Source organism: Gracilinanus agilis, chromosome 2 (assembly GCF_016433145.1).
Source record: "Gracilinanus agilis isolate LMUSP501 chromosome 2, AgileGrace, whole genome shotgun sequence".
Lineage (NCBI taxonomy): Eukaryota > Metazoa > Chordata > Mammalia > Didelphimorphia > Didelphidae > Gracilinanus > Gracilinanus agilis.
Window position 1 is genome coordinate 390703297 of NC_058131.1, and position 19174 is coordinate 390722470.

At 44.1% G+C, this 19174-nt stretch overlaps 2 protein-coding genes and 1 pseudogene across 2 annotated transcripts in view; 1 reads left to right on the plus strand and 2 right to left on the minus strand.

Moving 5' to 3' along the window:
* TNIP1 (TNFAIP3 interacting protein 1) overlaps positions 1–4233 on the plus strand; it is a 56129-nt gene extending 51896 nt beyond the window's left edge. The window contains exons 15-18 of the mRNA XM_044664489.1: positions 319–384; positions 742–933; positions 2176–2263; positions 2805–4233. Coding sequence (XP_044520424.1) covers positions 319–384; positions 742–933; positions 2176–2263; positions 2805–2836 — 378 coding nt within the window. The 3' untranslated portion in view covers positions 2837–4233. The remainder of the gene's footprint in view (positions 1–318; positions 385–741; positions 934–2175; positions 2264–2804) is intronic.
* Positions 4234–4520: 287 nt separating this feature from the next.
* On the minus strand, positions 4521–16088 carry GPX3 (glutathione peroxidase 3). The gene is made up of 6 exons (XM_044664490.1): positions 16002–16088; positions 15529–15729; positions 8785–8938; positions 7789–7906; positions 7045–7144; positions 4521–5616 (listed from the first exon to the last, which is right to left on the minus strand). The coding sequence occupies exons 1-6, from the start codon at positions 16071–16073 to the stop codon at positions 5383–5385; spliced, it is 879 nt and encodes a 292-aa protein (XP_044520425.1). The 5' UTR covers positions 16074–16088; the 3' UTR covers positions 4521–5382.
* A 900-nt stretch (positions 16089–16988) lies between these two features.
* On the minus strand, positions 16989–17844 carry LOC123233819 (annotated as a pseudogene).
* Positions 17845–19174: the final 1330 nt, after the last annotated feature.

Genomic DNA, 19174 nt, shown 5'->3' on the forward strand with positions numbered 1-19174 from the left:
AATATCTCCAGCTCAAAGATCCTGGATTCTCTGAGATGCCTTTTTATTCTAATGGTATGAGCATCTGAATCCTGGGCACTGTTTTATGACCTTACGCCTTCCCAAGATGTTCAGAATTTATTCTTCTAACTATAGGTCTGGCAAACACGTAGTCTCTCTGTCTCTGTGCCTTGACTTTGACCAGTTCTCTCAGGTCTCAAGTGAAGAACCTATGTAGAAATGTGCCAGATGGATTTTTTTTTTTTTTGTGCTGCACTGGGTAACCATTGGTTCATTGATGCTTTTGTTTCCTAACTGGGTTGTCTATATTTCTTTTAGCTAAAGGCTTTCAAGGAGGAGGAGAAAGCCAGGGAAGCACTCAGGCAACAGAAACGTAAGATGAAGGTATGGAACCTCTGATAGATGAACGTTCAGGTACCTAAAGCCCAGCAGGTTTTTGTTTTTGTTTTCCTGTTTTGATTGCAAATATTTTTGCTTTGGGATATGGGCAACATAATAGAGTGGATAGAATGCTGATCTCAGCAAGAAGTCAGGTTTCAGTCCATCTTCTGCCACTGACTGTGACCTTGAAGAAGGTCACTAAGATCTCCTTTAACTTTGTTACATTAATGATGTCAATAAAAAATATATTCCCTAAGTTTCAGTTCTTTCTTGTGATTCTAAAAGCTTAGGTGCCCCTGGATAGATTAAGGTGACCTGGGTTATCTGATGCTTGAATCTGTGTTTTGCCCTTCTTTGTAGGCCTCAGGAGAGAGATACCACATGGACCCTCTCCCAGAGCATATCTGTGGGGCCTATCCCTTTGCATGCCAACCAGTAACCCCACTCCTGCACCACCATGGTTTTGATGACTGGTCAGAAATCCGATATCCACCACCCCCAATGGCCACAGAACATCCACCTCCAATCCCCAACTCTCGCCTCTTTCATCTGGTAAGTTGCTTCCCTTGGCATTCAGCTAGTCCACTTCTCCCCTCAGATTTTTTTCTTTGTGTCCCCGTCTCCTCAACCTACACCTACAGAGTTAGTATACTTAAACTCAGCCTAGGGAAATTAGACCTCCAAGGTCCCTTCTGTTTCTAAATCTATAATCCTATGAATTTTAGAGCAGGGTCAATGCAATGAAAATGTGGATCTTCTCAGTGTCATAATCATTGGCCCCAGAGCTGAGCACCATATAGGAGGAGAGCCCTGCCTTTGACTCTGGTCTGTGGCTAGAAATTTTTGATTTCTTGTATCCATTTATTTTCCTAGCTGAACCCTTTCTGCTGTGACCTCAAGGCTGGTTTATAGCAGCAACCTCTAAGGTTTTCTCTTGCCTGTTCCTGGGCTTTTCCCCTCCAATCTAGCCTGTACCTGACTGTCCGATCAATATTCCTTAAACTCAGTTTTATTTCCTACATACCCTAATGGCTGCATGTTATACCACAAAGAACACTGGTCTTGGCATCAGGAGACCCAGAGTTGGAGTCTAAGCAGTGAAATCAGTTGACCAGGTGATATTTGACAAATCACTTTGCTTCTCTAGGCTTGGTTTCATCATCTTTCAATTGAGGATAATCTTTGCAGTGCCTACTTCACAGGGTTGTGATATTAAAGCATTTTGTAAACCTCTAAGCATTGTCCAAATGTTAATTATTATTAGTAATGGTTTCCTGTTGTCTACTTCATCAAGTTAAAATCCTGCCTGTCTTTCCAGCTCTTCCACAATCAGTCCTTACCCATCTGATCTTATCTTTCATTGCTCTAAGAGAAACATCTTCCATTATAACCCTGGCTCCCAATTGTACTTGATAATGTAGGGCTCAGTCCCATCCACATCTTGTTCCCCTTACCCGGAGTACCCTTCTTCTTCCTTTCTATTTATTCAATTCTAGCCTACCTTTTAATGTGCAGCTAAAGATCCACCTCTTCTGTAAATGTTGGCTGTATACCTTCCTGATCTCTTCATGCTCTTATTATTTCCAGATTATTTCATATATGTATATGTGTCCTATCTCCACAGCCTGATCATGAGTTCCTTAAAGTTAGATACCAAGTTTCACATTTCTTTTGTATTCCCCACAAACTTGGACATTGCTGGGGCAAATTTAGTAGGCTGTCAATGCATATTTTCTGATTAGAATGTTGGTGGGTTAGTTAGTGTTTGAATGATAAGCATGAATACTATTTCAGCCAGAATATGCTTGGCGCTCCCCATGTGGTGTGATGAGGAACCAGAGCTCCCAGGTTGATGCTGCCTTGGTCCAGCCTTCAGATCCTGGTAAGACTTCTCTGCTTGTCAGTGTCAACATTTAATTTGAGACCATTCCACAATCATTTTTCAAACACTATGTAGAGCATAGAGCTAGGGAGATAGAAAGTATAGACTAAGACACAGCCCCTGTTCTCATAATTTATTGTCTAGTAGATTCATTTAAGTGGTGTCTGGCTAAGTTGTAGATATTGACCAAGAGAACTGAAAAGCCTTTCAAATCAGTGGCTCAGCTTGTAGGAGACAAATGCTTTGGGTGACTGGCATCCACAGGAATAGGTAGAAGGCAGTTAAGAAGAAATGAACCTCAGAGGTGCTCCTTCATTTCTTCCTTTTCTTCATAGATACAAATCCTGCCCAAACAGTGGGCACAAGCCCCCAACGAGCAATATTGGGTTCCCAAGTGATGAAGTGGTGGGATAAGGGGGCCCTCTTTGTCACTGTGGCTTGAAAGACCAGGATTTTTAGCAGTGCAGATGATGGGGCTTAGGAAGGAATGAGGGACCCATTGTAACCATTCCTCTGTAACCTGGCTACCTTCATCTTTCAGAACCGACTGATCATGGATTACCAAAGAACTAGAGGCCAATCTAACCGTATGACCAGAGCTGCTATTGAAAAAAAAAAATGGATGGATGGGGCTGTAGGAGCACAGGGGTGGGGTCTGGGCCTTGTGTCTGTGTCTTCACCTCACCTCCAACTTGGACCCTTCACAGATAACTGGGTTTTCTGCTTGCTATGAGCTCTTTGTTTTCCAGCAGGAGTGCCTCTGGAAGACTTTTGTTTCCCATCTAGGCAAAGGAAAGATTGGATAAGAGAGGAACTGGGATCTAGATCTCAGAGAAAAGGAGAGAGGAGCCACATGGCTTTGACACTCCACAATTGGTCAGAATCTTCCAGGTAACACAGTCAGGAGCTGTTGACTGTTTTTTTCCCTTCTCTGATCCTCCTTCCTGAATAGTCATATCTTCTCTTGGAAATACTTCCATTGTAGTATGTGTTGGTCAGGGTATAAATTTTTATTTTCAGACTCTAAAAGTCACTTCCTAGCATCCACTTCAGAAAAAGATGCTGTAGAGAGAACTGTATTGTTTTAGGAGAAAAGTTGACAAGATGTTAATGTTTCTGGTTAAGACTAGCCCCATTTTTGAACCTTAACTTTTCTCCCAGTTTTTTCCTCCAGCCATACTGGCTAGATACTTTGTAGGGTTTCCTGTGCCTCAAATTGTGTGGCAAGAGTGTTTGGGTTCTTGGCTTGTGATCACCCTGGTCTTTCCCTCATTTGTTCCCAAAGTTTGAAAATAGACTTGGGAATATGGCTCTAGGAGGAGAGCAAGGAAAAAGAGAACACAGTGATGACATGAACTGAAGAGTGATTGGGTGGCTCAGGCCAGCTGTTATGATGATTCTAAGACAGAAAACAAAGCTGAAGTTTTTACCCGGTTTTTCTTCATGTCCTTTTTCTTACTTCATGGAGGCCTCTATGCTCTTCGACTTGCTAAGTCACTCCCTTGCCTGGCCACTTTTGTCACTTGGCTCTTTTTGCCAGATTCCATCTCTATTTCTCCTTACTTTCCAAGGATGAGCCTGGGGATGGGCTTTCCCATTCCCTTCACCTTTGGGAAGATCCAAAAGGGGTTTTGTGGAGCCAGCCGTGGTCCCATTGTCTGTTCCTTGAGACCCACCCCTCTCCCATAGCCATGCCCTCTGGCAGCTTTCCCTTCCTTAGGAAGTCTCACTTTTCCAGATGAATACTGTGGACTTAAGCAAGCAACACACCTCAGGGTCTCAGACTCTGGAAGTCAGCACATGTGAAAATGAAAAAAGCCCTTGGTTTCTCACCAGGGCAGTACATTGTTAGGATTTTCTTCTTTCAGAGTCAAGATGTACCACTTGTTTGGCGCTTTGGGGCTGAAGGGCTAGCTAAGCACTCCCCTTGCACCCATTGGCCAATCTCCCACTGATCGCTTCCGGAGGAGGTCAGGGACTATTGTTTGTCCCATTTATTTTCTCCTCCACAGGACTTTGTACATAGTAGGTCCTTAATAAAAAGTTGTCCAGTGAATTTTCCAGCCCTGCTGTGTGACGTAAGACAAAGCCAAACCTTAACCTCCTTTGAGGTTTTCAGTTTGCTTTCAAATGAGGTGGTTGGACTAGTGGGATATTCTATGTTTTGATGGACCCAGCATAGTATAAAGCTGGTAGCTTCTAATTTATTCCCCCCCCCCCAAAATTCTTAAAACCGAAGAAACATAGAAGTCTCAGGTGTTGCAGAAAGGTCTTTATTTGTCATCAGTGGGTATGACTAATGTAGGAGGGGCTGAAGTGATAGGAGAGGGTGAGTGTCCCCCTATAGGGGGCAGCATCCCTGCTTAGGTGCCATGACCTGAATGCACTAAGGGTCCTGACACCTTTTGCAGGCTCTGATGGAACCCGCCCTGAAGAGGCTTTGGATCCCACCATCATAGAGATGCCATCCCTTATGTTCAGGACACTTCCTTCCTTTTTTCACGCCAGTCTTTGCCCTGGCAGAGCCCTTTAGGCTACTCACCAGTGGGAACTCTATAGGGTTGGGGCAGATGGGATTGAAAAGGGCTGTTCAGGGAAGGGAAAGAAGGCACTCATTTGTTCTGAGCTGAGGGGAATAGAGGCCTTGTTTATTTTCTGTGGGCCCCTGGGCTTTCAGGAGCTTTTTCTTCAGATGAAGTAGGGCAAAGGGGTCCATTGGGAAATCATGGGAAACTCCAGGACCACAGTACTCCTGGGGACAAGATCTGAGATGTTCAGTAGCCTGATTTAAAAGCTAATTTTCCTCTGTGGGTTGGGATGGGAAAACATTAATTTCAGAACAATGTGTTGAATATTTATTAGAGCAAGGACTTGGGATATAGAAGTGTCGATAAGAAGTGGGTGTCTGCACCAACACACCTAGGCACACAACTCCTGAAAATACATCCATGTGCATAGGCATTCTGATACCTACCTGCCCATGCACCCACACACATTCTCTAAATAGCAGCATTTTGTGGAGCAGGGTCTCAGGCAGATAGTATGGTCTGGGAGTGGCTGTGGGCAGGGGCAATCCCTTCCCTGAACAGTGTCCCTGGTCTACTCCCTGAGGAAAGCAGCTACTTCTGCCATTCTTGAGCAGATGCATCTAGGCTGCTGTGTTTCCGCAGATACTCTAAGATGTCCGCCTTGACTGTGCTGACTGTGGCTCGGTGGTACCAACGCATGATGGGGATACCATCTGGGCCCACCAGGAACTTCTCAAAATTCCAGCGGATGTCATGGACCCTCATGGGTTCCCAGAAGAGGCGGCTGGGTGTGCCCATGAGTTCAGAAGGGGGAGGGCAGGAATTCTACATGGAGCATGGAAGCATAGGAATAATGAGTATTACATGTGTGGGAATTAGACATTTCCCTACCCCCAAATCTTGTTCAGTTTTCAAAACACCAGGTAAAGTATTATGGTCTTGCCTTACACTGTAGCATTGGGCAAGTTACTATTGCCATATTATTATCCTGTTGGCTCTTTGAGAACCTTGAAAACTTGGAACCTTTTTATAGCATTCAAAATGGAAAGGACACTAGGAATCATCTGGCTTGGACCTCAGTTTCCCAATCTGTAAGATGATAAAGTTAGACTAAAGTCCTTTCTAGCACTGATATTAATAAGGCCTTCAGGGTACTCCAAAAATAACAGTTAACACAGGAATCCTCCCACCAGTCTAGGGAAAGTCATAGCTACTTGGCCTGGTGAGGAGGAGTCCTGATGGTTTGTGAAGCAAAGTGTTAGTGAGGGGCAATGTGGGGGAGCAGATAGAGAACTGGCTTTGGAGTCAGGACAAACTTCTGTTCAAATCCTGCCTCTGACACTGGTGGGCTGATCCTGGGCGGGCCCTCCACCTCCCAGTTTTCCTAGACAAGTTTGCTAGGATTGTGTCCCACAATGTGGGGGGAGTCTCCTTACCCGATAGCTCTCCATACCAATGAAACCACAGTTCCAGGCCCAGTCTCTTAAGTGTGAAAGGACCAAAGACAGGGACAGAAAAGGGATTCTTGGCCCACCCTTTGCAAGATGCACTGTAGGGGGAGGCCTCCAACCCTGAACTGACCCTGGATGCTTAGGCTAAACAGTGGTTCTTTGGATCTCATTCAACTCACAATTCTCCTTCCAGCACTGGGCCTCATCTCTTGGGAAATTCCATCAATAAGCAGCCCACTTTCAGAGATAAGGGCAGAATAAGAAAGAAGAGTGAATGATTGTGTGAGAGAGAGAGAAAGAGAGAGAGAAGAGTGTGTGTGTGTGTTGGAGAGTATTCCTGAACTTTTTTTTTTTAAACCCTTACCTTCTGCCTTAGAACCAATACCGTGGTTCTAAGACAGAAGAGCGGTAAGGGCTAGGCAATAGGGGTCAAGTGACTTGCCCAGGGTCACACAGCTGAGAAGTGTCTGAGGTCAGATTTGAACCCAGGACCTCCTGTCTCTAGGCCTGGCTTTCAATCCACTGAGTTACCCAGCTTCCCCCCCCCCCCCCCCCGAGTATTCCTGAATCTTAAGCCCCATTTCTAGAATGCCACCCTACCTACTCCCCACACTTCCATGGAGACATCTGTCCTTCAACTTTATTCCCTTCTTACCACTCCCAACAGGATTACCCCTTGACCATTGTTAGTGAGGAACAGCCTCTTCAGTGAGGAACAGGATACCCAAGGAAGAAGGGAAATCTGCTTCAAACCCCAAACTGTTCTTCCCAGAGCAGTTAAGCTGCTGCTCCAGTCACTCACCTTCAGAAATGTATAAAACTTCTGTTCTTTTTCTCCATTCACATCCCCTTTCTCAAAGAGCTGGAAATTGGGCACAAAGCCCCCACCTGGGCGCACATACCTGTAGAGAACAAGAATGTGGCCAGATAGGTTTGAAGCAGAAGTAAGCAAGGATGGCAAAGCAGGGCTCTGGCCATGGGGAGCATGGGGAAGAGCACAAGGAAAGCACAACCCAGGGTTGCAAATGGGTGGGAGAGGTTTCTTTGTAACAGCTCCCTATATATCATCTGTGTTCTGCTTGTGATGTAGTAGTTAAAACACCACTCAGAAGGTTCTTTTTTCTAGGTCTAAATTCACAGAGCTCAGACTTAAGGACTCTAGAGTTGAAATGTATTTTAATAGCACTGCATACTTAGAACTGAAAAAAGTTACTAATTTTACAAAAGGAACCGAGACCAGGTAAGTGGAACAATTTACCTGAGTTCCCACAAGTAACAAAACTAGGATATAAACCTATTTCTTTTGGCTCTAAAGCTAGTGCCCTTTCCATTACACCCAGGTGTTAGGCACTCGCCTTTTCTTCATTCACAGTTCTCTATTTTGTCTTCTTGCAAGGATCCCTAACTAGTGTTCACCATGCCACCTGAGGCTGTCCTTCCCCCCCCTCTCTCATTCTGGCTTCCCATCATAAGGGAAGCCTTGCGCATTGCTGAATTTGTCAACTCGGGGACCCCTAGAAACCACCTCCCACCCGGCCCAACTCACTTGAGGGCAGGGAGGATTTCTGAATTTTGGCCTGGTTCTTGTTTTCCAAATTGGTTGCAAGGGAAGCCCAGGATAACAAGACCTGAGGACTTCATATCTTCTTGTAGTGCATTCAGTTCTGACAAAAAAAAAAGTGGAGGGGGAAAGAAGGGGCTTTATTTACCATATAGGTAGAAGACCCATGCTGTAGTTTTGGCTCTTCCATTAACTGGGTAATTTGGGTAAGTACTTCAAGTCTGAGTCCCAGTTTTCATTGACTGTCAAATGGGGAGGAAGGTCCCTTATAGAACCCAGAATCACAGAGATGACCCATATGAAAGTGTCAGAAGGGCAGAAAGTTCAGGGTTTTTCCTGGTATAAACTTACTGGGGGGATGGGAGTGGTAAAGGGGCTGGCCTCAGACCTGAGAACCACCCTTTGGTTCAGCCATTGTTCTGAGCCATACACTGGCAAATTGGGCTTTTGAAATGACCATATCTTTTGGGGGGGGGGCACCCCAGGGCTGTGAATATGTGTTTATGCTAGAGAAATGGCCTAAGAATGGAAGAAGCTGCAGTTTGGGAGTCTTCAAAATCCTGACTGGTATTTAACTACCTATGCAACTAAAGTTGCAGATTCTGGGTCCCAGTTTCCTTATCTGCAAAATGAGGTAGTTGGACCATATCACTATATGGCCTTTTTGAACATTTTGTCTTCTAAAATAGCTTCCAGATATGATATACTATGTTCTCCCTTCTAGTTCTTCATTTAATTCTCCAAAGAGAGGGAGGGTTCCTATTAGGCTGGGTTTTTTTTTTTTTTGAAGTTTCTAGGAATCTTCTGGAAGACTCCTTACCCTCAGATACACTATTCTTCCTGAAAGTAGAATTGGGATATAGCAGAATAAATGGCTCCTACCTCCAACCCACATCCCTTCAGATTCCTGTAATTGGAATTTTCCTAGCTGGTAAACTGTCCCTGCCTGCAACTCCCAAGGGAGTTGGGAACAAGGCTTACCAAGGTACTGGGCCGTCAGACCTCAGTAGGTGGCAACATTGACGAAGAGGATGTATTTTCCTGCATATTGCTTGAAAGGGATGTATTCATCGCCATCAATGGTTAGGGCCCCATAATCATAGATGGTACTCGTAATCCCTGGGTAGCAGTCCGTCTGAATCAAAAGGAAAATGGAGATATGTTTTTAATAGCTTGATTTTGATAATATTTAGATGAAACTTCATCAAGGCATAAAATCTTGCTTCACAGTTTTTGGCGCCCCACAGATCTACTGGAGAAGGGTACCTTTTTTTTTTTTATCTCTTGCTACCAAGCCCATGCCCAGCCTCCAGGAAGTTCCATTTGGCCTAGATTCTTGTGGCCCAAATATAGATGTCCCCTTCCTTCCACTTAGTCACCTGAGGAACAGGGTGGAGTTTTCTAAAGGACTTTACTACTGACTAAGGGAATAGAGGATAAAATAAAAGAAACATACACAGACTTGTTGAGTTAAAGATCCTGGGGAGTCTGTCCCGGGAGGAGCCTCTCCCTGGCCTCACCTAACTCCCAACTCCTACTCAAAGCTAGTTCCCTTCTGGCTCCTACCGACTTGCTCCTGACATGGTTAAGACCTCACCCACTTTTGTGAATCACTGTTCATATCCTACCAGGAAAATGTTCACCCAAAGTCCCTTTGTACAGGTCCTTAGTCCCTCAAGCCTAGTAAGAGTCCTCTGGGCATGCTTGGTCTTGGCATATCAAATTTGGGGGTGTTTGGAGGGTGATGGAAAAGGGGGTAAATGGTGATAGACTGAAAGAACTAGAATGCTTATCCTGAATGAGTGAAAATGTAGGAGGACACATGACCATGATCATCAAGTATCATGGATAAGAAGAATTGGCATGATTGTGCAAGATTCCAGAGAGGCCAAGTGCAGGAGGGTATAAGGACTGATCAGAGTTATCACAGAAAAAAAGACTGCAGTGTTGAGTGCTTCTTTCTGAAGGTCAAACAAGCCAAGATTGTGTTCATCAGGAACATTCATGGTTCAGATGTGGATTGGACTCAACTTTTAAGTCACCTTGTGCAGCTGGGGAATGTGAGTGGAACCAGATGTATAGACCCAAGCCTGGATCAGTGTCATCTTTCCTGTTGCTAGATAGTAAAGTCCCCAAGAGAAGGGACTTTATTTTATCACATTTAATACACATTTATTGAACTGGACTGTTTTCATTGCTTGGGTGAAGGGAGTACATCTTGAACCAAGGTGGGGATGTTGGATCTTTTGGGCACAGGGTGATTGGAACGGGCATGAGCTTTGGATGACATTTTTCTCTTTTTTTGTTGATTGACTTCCTTCTGAAGCAGTGTGTCTCCTGGGTCTATAGATTCGGTCCCAACCATGTGTCTCAGCTTTACCAGAGCCTCTTCTTGGCCTGGGAAGTCAGTTCCATACCTGAATGCTTTCTACATATCCTTAGCCAAGAGTTCTTATGCAAACTGGTTTTAACTCTCCAAATCAGCCAACAAGGTGCTCCATAGTGTTACCTCTTAACTAGGAGCCCTTTCACTGGCTTAATCCCAAACATGACCCTGATCTCTTAGAAGAAGAGGTAAGAAAGTCAATACATATCATATACAAATACCACATTTTACTCAAAGTCATAGTGTACTTAGCAGACATCATCCAGAGCTTTAATTTTATAGTTGAGAAAACAGGCCCAGAGATGGAAAAGTGACTTGCCCAACATCTCTCTGTTTCTGTGTCTTCTCTTGTCTCTCTGTCAATCTCTGTTTTTGTGTTTGTGTCTCCTCTCGTACACAGATTGAGTGTAGAGCAGGGACTAGGAGCAAGTTTTTCTGACTTATAGTCTAACCTTTATTTTAGGGGCTGAAGGACCTAGTTTTGAGCAGTGGTGTGGTGAGAAAGGGCATACCTAATCAAAATGGTCAGGAGAAAGAATCTCAGGGTTTGAAAAGAATAGAGATCATCTAGTCTAATCCCTTTACTTTTTACAGATGAGTAAACTGAAGCTCAGAAATTAAATGGCTGAGCTCATATAGCTAAGTAAAATAGCAGGTATTGGGTTCGATTATCTGATTTAGAATGGACTTTGGGCAAATTGCTTTCCCTTTCTGAGCCCTACTCATTACTGTCCAAAAGAAATTGCTCAAATGAGAGATGAAAACTAATTCGAATGATAAGCCTGGATGATCTGTAAGGCTTCTCCAAGGCTCCTCATGGTCAGGGTTAAACTGCCTTCAGACACCAGGCTAAGAAAGCTCTGTATTTTTCTCCAGTTGATAAGCAACTGCAGAGATGATCAAGCATTCATCATTTCACATAATGAGGCTTTGAGAACCATGAACCCTTTGAACTATGCCTCCTGCAATTGAGATGGGCTGTGTACTGTTGTCCCTAACCAGACCAATGGCTTGCATTTGCAAAATGGTGAATTGGAATCAGGGCTAAACTTGTGACCTGTGCCACAGTTTGGATTCAGTTAAATTCAACAAACATTAAGTACTTATGTGTGAGATACTGTATTAGATGCCAGGAACAAAAAGACAAAAACAAAACGGGTGGCTCTCAATTTTCCTGGGAGGATAAAATACTATACATAGAATGCGAAGTGTGACATACTTGGTAGAGGAAGATCTCTCACAACCTGGTGTATTAGGGGATGGTTTTTTTTTTTAATTTTATTTAATTGATTAATTAAAATTTTTCCATGATTACATGATTCATGTTCTTTCTCTCCCCTCCTCCAACCCCTCTCCTGTGGCCAACATGCCATTCCACTGGGTTTTACATGTGTCACTGATCAAGACCTATTTCCATATTATTGATATTTGCACTACAGTGATTGTTTAGAGTCTACATCTAGGCCCCCGATGGCAAACCTATGACCTGCGTATCAGAGCTGACACGCATAGGCATTTTCAATGACCCAAAGCTGCATGAGGCCCTATACAGAGAAGTAAAGGGCCACATAGGGAGTTATTTTTTTTCTCAAAGTGACAGACCACCCGAGTTATGCTCAGTTTTTTGGTGAATTTTGACACACCAAGATCAATAGGTTGCCCATCATTGATCTAGGGGGTGGTCATTGGACAAAATACCTCTTCATGGAGTTGAGCCTCAAAAATAGGGATGATACTGAAAGGCAGAAATGAGGCAGAAATAGATGCCAAGCATGGTAAATGGTGAGTTGTATGAATACAGAGACAAGAAATGGAATGCTGATCTCAAGGAAGAGCTAGTAGTCCTGCTTGGCTAGGCTATAAAGTATATGAGGGAAGTAATATGAAATAAGATTGGAAAGTTAAACTGGACCCAGAGTACCTTAAATACTAGGTTGAGTATTTTGTATTTTATCCTAAGGCAATGGGAAATCACCAAAGATTTGGGGGTTGTGAAGGGAGTACTATTAGTAGAGCTGTTTGGAGACCCTTTAAGATCATCTAGTCATATCCTCTCATTTTACAGATGAGGGACTAAGGCCAGAGTGATAATGACTTGCCTGAGGTCACATAATGGCTGGCTTTGAACTCAGATCCTCAGACTCCAAATCTAATGACTTTTCTTCTCCAGCATGCTGCCTCCTTGTGTCTTGGGGAAAGAGTATATTAGAGAAGCCAAAGACTGGAGGCAATGAGAACAATTAGGAGGCTAGTATAATAATGTAGATGAAAAATGATGAAGGCTTGAACCAAGGTGATGGTCATTAAGTGGAGAGAAAATGAATTGGAGAGAGGTTGAGTAGGTTGCACTTTACAACTTTGAAAGAGAAAGAAGAATACTTTGAGATTTGGAGCTTGGTTGTCTGGAAGCATGTTGATCTCACTAGAAATAGGGAATTTTGAATATGAGGCAGGTTTGAGGAGGAATCTAGAGTTCTGTTTTGACTGTCGAATTTCAGATAGCATTGGTTTCATAAAGATGGAGATGGTAGGCAATTGGAGGCCTCTTGAAAAAGATTTGTGATGGATACAGACATTTGGAAGTAATCTTAGAAATGACTATTGAACTCATGATCACCAAGGGCAAAGCATGGAGGGGAAAAGGAATAGAGCCAAGGACAGGTCTTTGGAGACATCCATGCTTGAGGAGAGGAGATAGCAAAGAAAACTGAAAAGAGATGATCAGAAAGATAGGAACAACAGCATTAGATAGTTTTATGGAAATCAAGGGAGAGGAAGGAGTGATCAGTCATTTCAGTGGCTTCAAAAACAAAGGACAATGGGGATCAGAAGAAGCTATTGAATAAGCAATTGAGAAAAAAGTTAAGTGGTTGAGGACTGACTAGGGGGATAAAGATGTTGATTATTCAGTGAGAAGACTCCTATGACTTACACTAAAAATTAGGAGAGAAAAATCACTCACTCATACTGAGTGAGATTAGGGGGTCGATTCAGTCAAATGATTTTGTGGGTGGTCTTGGGCATATTTCTAGGAAGCAGAAAAGGAGTTATCAAATAGGGAATAGTTGCAAAAGAGGGGCAAACTTTTATTGGAGATGGAAGAGATAGGATTGAGGGCACAAGAAGAAAGGCTTTATCCTTGTCAAAGAGAAGAAACACACTTCTTCTCTAGGGACTGGACCAAAGGAAGGCTGAGTAGATGAAGATGCAGCAGAGTTTAAAGGAATAGAGTATGAATGACAAGAGCCTTTGAGGGAGGAAGTAGGTATTCAGACTGTGAGGAAGCTACACATTTTAAGCTTAGCCTGCTTTCATCCTCTAAAAAAATCCAAGCCACATACCTTTCCTTCCTATAATCTGCCATCCTACCTTTGGAAGGAGGTGCTGGCTCAGATATCTGATGAATTGTGGAAAATGGGATGAAGGAGAGGAAGAAGAATGTGACTTCATACCCACTACCACCCAGTTTATGTACTAGGTCCAGTGAGGAAAAAAATAGGTAGAGACACTGGGAGGTTTCTAGAGATAAAGGAAACACAGGTTAGTGAATTGATCAAAGGGCACCCTCACTAGGTGATGGAACTAATTATACCTATGTGTAAGTAGGATGCTCTCCAGCTGAGAACTCAGGGCTCAAGTTGATCTCCTGCTTTGAGAAGACATTCTCTAATCTCCTACCATGTTCCACTTTTGTCTTAGACAGACCAAAGATTCTACTCATGATTGTTCACAGGCCAAGTTTCCTCATAGTCCCCACCCCAAATCTGGCTTCATCAACTTCACCCCCAAATTCAAGTTTCTAATCAATCTTAAAATTAGCTAGGATCAATCCTACTCCCAAGTGTTTCCCTCTACTCCTAACCCCTTGGCTCTCGATTCCTATCTCTAAATGCTATAATACTCGGCTTTCTCTTCTGAGAAAGTCTTTACCCCTACTCATAGATTATTTCATTGCTTTCAAAGGCAATGATCCTGTCTAGAAGATTGGGGCCTGGAAAGAGATCTGGGAAAAAAGTGGATAAATACAAGGCCCTGCTGAGTTCCTTCTCCAAGAGCCACCCTCATTCTTGGTCGGCAGCTTCCTTAAAAAAAAAAAAAAAGCAGTTCTCCCTTATGCTTATTGACTCTTTTTGCTCAAGTCTGGGATGTAGGGTTGCCTAGAAAGATGGGTAGGGCCCTAGTTTTTCCAGAACCAGACTTGGGACAGTACTCTTTAGAGACATAGAACCCACAACTGGGAAGGACTTTTAGAACACAGGACACAAAATTTCATGAACTGAAGAGAGAGTGGTGGATGGGGGAAAACAACTTAGAGACAAATCACTTGGATTCAAAACCCTTGTCTGACTTGGTTTGAGGTCCAGTCACAACCTTTCTGGGCTTCTGTTTTCCTCCCTGTAAAATGAAGGGAGTTGGCCAGATGGTTCCCAAGACTCCTGGCAGCTCTAAATCTTTCTATTTGAGCTAAAGCAAGAGTGTCAAAGCTGGAAAGGTTGAGATCACAGAAAGGACCAGAACTCAACTCTATTTGGCAATTATTCCAGGTTTTGTTTTGTTTTCCCACCATATACTCCTTTATTAGCTCTTTTTACTTTGAATTGGCATTTTCCTCATGTTTATCAATGATGAAGCAATTCTCTTCCAATTCTCAGGGTTCAGGATACTAGAATACCTCCGTTGGTTCCTGGTTCTGCTTATGGTTAATTAGTACTATATGGTTCTTAGAACTATTGACCTGAGGTCTGTTAATTTCATTTAAAAAATCTTTTATGTCGTTAAATAAGTGGCTTCCTTTTAATCCCATGAAACTTATTTTATGCTTCAAGGTCCATAGGTTTCACCAGATTGATACAAAAAGCTTAAGAATTTCTGCCTTAGCTGTTTGTGGACTAGTCTCCTCAGACCCTCATCATTGGCAAATCTGAAGATGCCACGTCCTTCTTGCTTGCTCCCTAGCCATGTAGACATGGCTCTGTTGTTGTCCAGAGGGTCCTGAGGGGGCTCCCGGGCAGAAATGAGGAGGAAGAAAGAAAGAGGGAGGTAAGAAATAAGGGGAAGGACCAGTCCCACAAGGATAACCTCTTCATTACACCATTCCCTTCAAAATAACCTAGGAACAGACAGACCAATCAGTTGCGCACGGTCGTTCTGGGGATGGGGAAGAGGTTACCGTCAGTGAAACAGAAAAGTAGAGAGCTAACCGACCCTTCCCACCTGTCTGCCTCCAGATAACGAGGGAGACAGAGACCATCGGGGTAGGCAAGGTGTATGAGGGCACCTAGCTGGGCAAGTGCTCTCCTTTGCCTCTCCCAGTCTCGGGGTGGCAGGATTCTCCTTACCTTCATCTTCTCCTGGCCCCGAATGGGCTGGACGAAGGCGGCCAGGACGAGCGGGAGAAGCCAGGAGGCCTGGAGAGCTCCCCCGGCCATGACGACGAAGGAAATCCTGCTGCAGGGAAGGGTCGCGAGCACTGCCTCCCTGGGGCCCCTGCGAGTCTGAGAGCTTCGCTGCTTTATGAGACTAGCCACCACCTTCCCGACCTGCAAGAAGGGACCAATCAGAGTCTGCACCATGTCTTCCCAACCAATCGAAGACAAACAGGGGATGTCCAGGAGAAATCCCTATCACAATCCACCGCCCCCAGCCCCAGGCGAGACAGGGAGAACCGAAATTATTGGGAAACTCAGAGAGCTGAGCCAGCGCCTGACACTAAATGCTTGGTTATGGGCTCCAGGTACCCCACCGACTCCCCTCACTGACTGCCTGTGACATTTAGGAAAAAGGATTGAGGCTAGAGTTGAAATCACAAAACCTCCGCCTTGTCTCCTAGCTTCAGTTTCCCGATCCGTAAAGTGAGACTGTAGGGATAGCTCCGTACACGCATTTTGACACTACGTTCCTCCGCTCTTTAAAATCCCGAGTTTTTTGAGGCCCCTAGGATCTGATCTTGCACCATGCACAGGAAAGAGATGATCAGAAAGAGGACCCTCTTAAGCACTTAAGCACTTAAGCACCCCCCTCCTCTTCCCCCCCTCAAGCTCCGTTTTTCTCCTCTTCAAAAACTAGGGCCCTGTGGGCCTTTCAGGTCCGACACTGAGTAACTGAGTAAAGTAACCGAGTAAAAGACCTCCGAATCGGAAAAGATTACGAAAACAGAACATTAAAAACTTCCTGAGTCCTCTGCCTGCCATTCTAGACTTTTCAAAACTTGTTGCCGCGTTAACTTTGCAGTCTTATTTCAAGTTATTACCGTCCACACACGGTGGGAAAATTCCAGTCAAATGGGGCTACCTCACTCCTTGCCCAAACCCTCCAGTTACTCCCTGCTGCCTTGGACTGTGATCACCTTCTTTCCCGTGTCTACGATGTCTTCCTCCGCCCTCATAACCTGTTGAATTCTGAGGCAGGTGTGTGTGTGTGTGTGTGTGTGTGTGTGTGTGTGTGTGTGTGTCCGCGCGCGGAGTGGGGGAAGCAAAGCAAAGGATTTGGAGTCCGAATCAAATCCCTCAACTGCCCCTTAGCTACTGGCAACATGAAATGTTTAAGCTGGAAAGGATTGTATTAGTCAATCGATCGATCCGTGAACGTTTATTAAGCTATGTTCCAGACACTGTGCCAGGTGCTGTGAATAAAAAGACAAAAATGAAATCGTCCCTGCTTTCAAGGAACTTATGTTCTATGGAGAAAGTAAAAATGCATACAGAATGTCTACAAAACGAATACAAGCTAATTTGAGAGAGGAACTCCCTGGGAGGCGGAGATATTAGAAAAGATTTCTTATAGAAGGTGGTCTCTGGAGCTATATTTGGAAACAATGGGATCCTGAAAGGTGAAGGCAAGAAGGGAATTCACTCCAGGCATTGGTGGGACGGGGTTGGGGGGACTGGGGCAGACTACAAGCAGGGCAAAAAGAAAGAGGCGAAAAAAGTGGTGGTTTAGGGTTTAAGCAAATCCTTCTGCCCTGAAGCATCGACTTTGAAGGCTTGGGACTAGAAGCTTTAGCCCCAGCATCTTTTGGTTTGGCACCCTTAGAGTCAGTGGACTCAGCAGGCTTAGCAGCCTTGGCATCGCTGGGCTTTGTAACTTTAGAATCAGACTTGGTGGCCTTGGCTGCTTTGGGATCAGACCTGGTGACCTTAGTGACAAACTTGGTAGCCTTAGTGACCTTGGTATCAGATTTAGTAGCCTTGGAGTCAGATTTGGGGGCCTTGGGGGTCAGACTTGGTGATCTTGGAGTCAGACTTGGTGGCCTTGGGGGCAGTGGGCTTGGCATTCTTGGGGTCAGTGGTTCTGGCAACCTTGGAGTCAAGCTTTGTGATCTTGGAGCCTGGATGTTTGATGCCAACCCTCGGGCCTGGATGCTTGGTGGCCATCTTATGGCCAGCACTCCCAGCATTGGCCTTGGAGATCTTGGGCCTGAGGAGCTTGGCCTTGGTGCTCAGAGCCTTGATGGCCTCTGCTCAGTCCTTGATGGCTTTGGCGTTGTTGGCCTGCATCTTCTTCAGTCCCTTCTTGTTGTGTTTCTTAGCAAAGTGCATGTTTCTCAGAAAGAGTCCCTTTCAGAGACTCATATCTCTGTGACCTAGGTTTCTTGATGCCATTTTTGTGCCATTTTCAAATTGGTTGTGGGTGGTGTGGTTCTTAGATTTAGCCATCTTTATACTGAAACCTGCACTAACAGGTACTCCACAGACTGGACTTCGCTTTTTATTCTAAAGGTTAATAGGGACCCACTGAAATTTTTTGAATAGGGGAGAAACATGGTCAGACCTGTCTTTTGGAGTTCTATTGGAGAGGGCAGAGACTTGAGGCAGAGAGATCCATGAGGACACTTAATCCAGGTAAGTGGTAGTAAGGGCCTGAAACGCTGGGATCGTTGGTTGTATGAAAAGAAAAGAGACTTGAATGAGACAAATATTGGGGAGGTAAGTAGGAATAGCAAGATTTGGAAAGTGAATGGATATGTCTATTGAGGAAGAGTTAGGGATGGAGGATAATGCTGAAGTTGGGAACCTGGGATATTAGAAAGACAGGGATACCCTTAACAAAAATAGAGAAGTTGGGAAGAAGGTCGTGTTTAGGGAAAGGAGAATTAGTTCAGTTTGGAAATGTTGAAGTTGATAAATCTATGGGAGAGCCAACTTGAAATGCCCAATAGATAGTTCTGCAGGACTAGAGCTCTGGAATGGGACTGGAGAGGAACACAGAAATTATCTGTACAGAGATGATACTTGAACCCCTGGGAGCTAATGGGGCCCTTGAAGGGAAGAAGTGTAGAAAGAGAAGAGTAAAAAGCCCAAGACATAAACCAGCAAAGGAAATTAAGGAGAGGTTAGACAGGAGGAGAACCAAAAGAGAGTAGTGTCGAAGAACTCCGGAGAAAAGAAAGTATTCAGGAGGAGAGAGAATCAACAATTTCAATAGATTGGCTATTGCTCTCACTGCATCCTTCCAACCTGAGCTCCAGATGATTGACAGTGAGAGTATATCATGTCTATGGGCCCCTTCACCCAACATCACCATTCCTACCATGGAGCTCACACCAAATGTGATAATGTAGTGTGGAAGGTTTTCTTTTTTAGCAAAAACTAGAAATATTAAAGAAAGAATGCCTTTTTATTTTTTAAGGGAAAGTGATTAAGCAAGGATGATAACCAAGCTTAACCCTTATAGAGATGAGATTGTCATCTTTCCACTCCTCTGAAGTGACTGGTGTTCACACCTACCCAAAGTAAGTACCCTTTGTTTCAGTGGTTCTCAAAGTGGGTTCCAGAGCCCTGGGGATCTCTAACACTGCTTCAGGGGAAGTTGGACAAAACTATTTTCATAATAATACTAAGGTGTTTTAATTCTAATATGGTAAAAATTGATAGGTATTGTAAATATAAACACAAGATATTATAAACATATAGACAAAAGTTCTTGGGGGGAATCCTCAATAATTTTTAAGAATGTAAAGGGGTGGGGGCAGCTGGGTAGCTCAGT